At 44.4% G+C, this 2,913-nt stretch overlaps 1 gene segment (V, D, J or C); it reads right to left on the bottom strand.

Annotated features, from left to right (window-relative positions):
* Positions 1–9: 9 nt before the first annotated feature.
* Positions 10–530, bottom strand: LOC109523480 (T-cell receptor alpha chain V region HPB-MLT-like). The segment is given in 2 exon segments: positions 10–405; positions 478–530. Coding segments are annotated over 2 exon segments (411 nt in total).
* Positions 531–2,913: the final 2,383 nt, after the last annotated feature.

Raw genomic sequence — 2,913 nt, 5'->3', positions numbered from 1 at the left:
AGACCAATCTACTCCGGTGAGGCCACGCCCCCAATTTCACTCATGAGATGAGGCAGGCGCAGGCGTTTTTGTGCAGGCACGCCAGTGAATGTGTCAGCGTGGGCTGCAGGGCGCAGTAGAAGACTCCCGAGTCGCTGGGCTTCACGCGTTCGATATGCAGAGGAGCTTGCCGAGCGGTGGCATCCATGCTGGAGCGAAACCTTTCACCGTACTTTTCTCCCTTTTTGCCCTGACCAAACTGAGATGTGCTCAGGATGAAGTCCGGCAGTGAGCTCACTTCTTGTTTGTACCAGAAGATGTAGTCGCCCGACATCGAACTGTCGGAGCTGCAGTCGAGCGTCACTGCTGCACCCTCAACGGCGTGGACGTCCCGTTCCGGCTGGTGCACCATCTGGCCGCTGATTCCTGTCACAAAAAGGCAATAAAAGCGATCAGACATCAGTGGAAAGCGGCAGTGACTTCACATCTCGACCTCACCCAGGCTCCAAGCAGCCGTCAGCACACACACAAGCGCCCGACTCATGTCTGCACTTGCAATGTATGAGAACGCTGACTTGTTGCTGAAGGGGCGGGACCTTTCTGAAGCAGTGACATCACACATGCACGACCTAAGTCATGTATCGGCGGATCAGCGCACTTTGGTTCGCGTGAACGTCATATTTGTCTTGATTTTAATCAGACTAATTAACAATTAAAGTAAATATGAGCATAATCATCTCGATATGCAGGTGCACCTGCATATCGAGATGATATGATGCATATCTGCTTCCTGTCACTTTCGATACTTGCCGACCTTCCAGCACGTGCTGCCACTCGGCGAGACGGAGAGCAGGAAACGTGTGACCGCTCGGTGCTTTCACGTTATTGGACCTTTGATATGTCGTTTGTGTCTTCTCTGCGTTCTCTTGTACCTTGCCTTCCCAAGCCCTTTTTGTTGTATGTATTGTTTTTTTTTTCTGGCTCCTTGTGGCCAAGCGAGCAACAAGCGCTAATAAAATACCCTAGGATAAAAAATATTTTTTCTGACCTTATTTCTTTTTCAAGCCAATACATATTGTTGGGGAAAATAATTTAGCACACACCAGCATAATATGTTTTCGTTGTTTATTGTGGCCACCTACTTTTGAACACTGATCACTGAAAATTCTCTGTGAACCTCAAACATGACAGATTTTGACTGAGGAGAGCCCAAAAGATCCTTTGCTTTCAAGACAGCTTGATTGCCTCCCCTGACTACTAAAAACTCAATATTTAAATTGTACATTATTTTGTTTAAAAGCAAGAATTTCAGTTTCATATTCATTTAATTTCGGCTTGTCAGTGGTGGCCTGATAACAGTGGCATACTGGTCCAGGGCCATAAGGCCATTGGGCCACCGTTAATGTCGGATCCTGTATCATTTCCTGTAGTTTGTCCCATTAATTCGGACCACCTTAGTAACATTAAAATAGATGTGAATGACTTTTGAGCAGAACTTTGAAGAGAGGCAACATGATGCCAGCATTGTGAAGCCAGAGGTGGTGGGCGTGGCCAATGTGGTTGCAGATTTGTGTCACAGTGGATGTTGTTGCAAGAAGGCTCCTGCAGGCTTCACGATTGTCTTCAGGGGCGGGACAAAAATGACAGTGGAAATCAGGATGATCTTAATATACACAGTAGCTTATATTTTCCACCTCTTGTATTGACATAATTGTTCGTGAATATTGTTTTTTCTTTCTCCACTCTGTTTTTGGGGGAAAGGTTCACCTGCTTGCTTCTGCCACAAATCTTCCTTTTTATTGCCTCAAGTGCTATGTGCTTTTTTGATGCTCATAACGTGCTTGAAGACATCACAGACACTTGGAGAAGGGTATCCGGTCGATATAGATGACATGGAAGTCTAGTGGATGAGGAACGTTGCCCTGACGGATGCCGCTGTGAGGAGGTGAACCGCTGACGTGAAACTAGTTTGAGTGTCGCAACTGATAAATTTTCCGATGGATGCTGGAACGAGCAGATAATGGGTACGCTGACAATGCATTTTATTTGTGCGTGGAAACATGAAGGAAAATAACAAATGGGATTTTGCTTGTATCGCGCTTTTGAAGGCACTCAAAGCACTTGAACAATCCTCATCAGCATCAGGACCAAGTTGGGGCTTTGGTATTTTGCTCAAGGACCGTTGGGCATGGTCACTTGGGCTCAGGATTGGACCCACGACTTTCAGGCTGGAAAATGACCAAAACACCACCTCAGCCTCATAAGGATTCCGATTGTGCTCTTGTCAAGGTTTCACTTAAGGTTTATGTCATGGGACCAACTGATGTGTGTCAGGAGTTCGGAGAGTACTTTTTGGAAGTGGTACCAGACTGACTGTGGAGACTCGTAAGTTTGACTTTGATGTATTGCAACCCAAATTGTGTCACTACCTCATGAAGATGAGATAAAACAAGATAATATGCAGTTTTTGTGCCCATTTTTTAAAACCGCGAAGCCTATTGAGTTTTCAGCTTCATAACAGAGCTCAGGAGGTTCTTGTTAAGGAAGTAACTAATGTGTGACAGGATGGAACAGGTTACTTTTTTGAGGTGGGTAAGTGGATTTTTTTTTTTTTTTTGGCAGACAATTAATTAGTTTTGTTTGAATTAAAATCTGAAACAGAAAATTTGCTAGTTCATATTTTTTTTTGGTTTTGTATGAGCCTCACATTGTCTGAATGTGTACTCCATGTTTGGATGTGGAACCAGATTGAGTGTTGACCCTGGTGAGTGAAAACATGGCAAAGTCTATTTGGCGGCTCAATTCAATGAAATTTGGGGATTTGCTTTTTACATGTTGACATGCTTTGTGTGAATCTTTCACAAACTCTGTCACGAACATCATATGAAAGCTATTGTTACATATTAGACATGTCAGGAACCAGCAAGTTTCCTC

The sequence above is a fragment of the Hippocampus comes genome, unplaced genomic scaffold (genome assembly GCF_001891065.2).
Source record: "Hippocampus comes isolate QL1 unplaced genomic scaffold, H_comes_QL1_v1.1 scaffold910, whole genome shotgun sequence".
Taxonomy (NCBI): Eukaryota; Metazoa; Chordata; class Actinopteri; order Syngnathiformes; family Syngnathidae; genus Hippocampus; species Hippocampus comes.
This window is presented reverse-complemented; position numbering and strand designations above follow the sequence as displayed.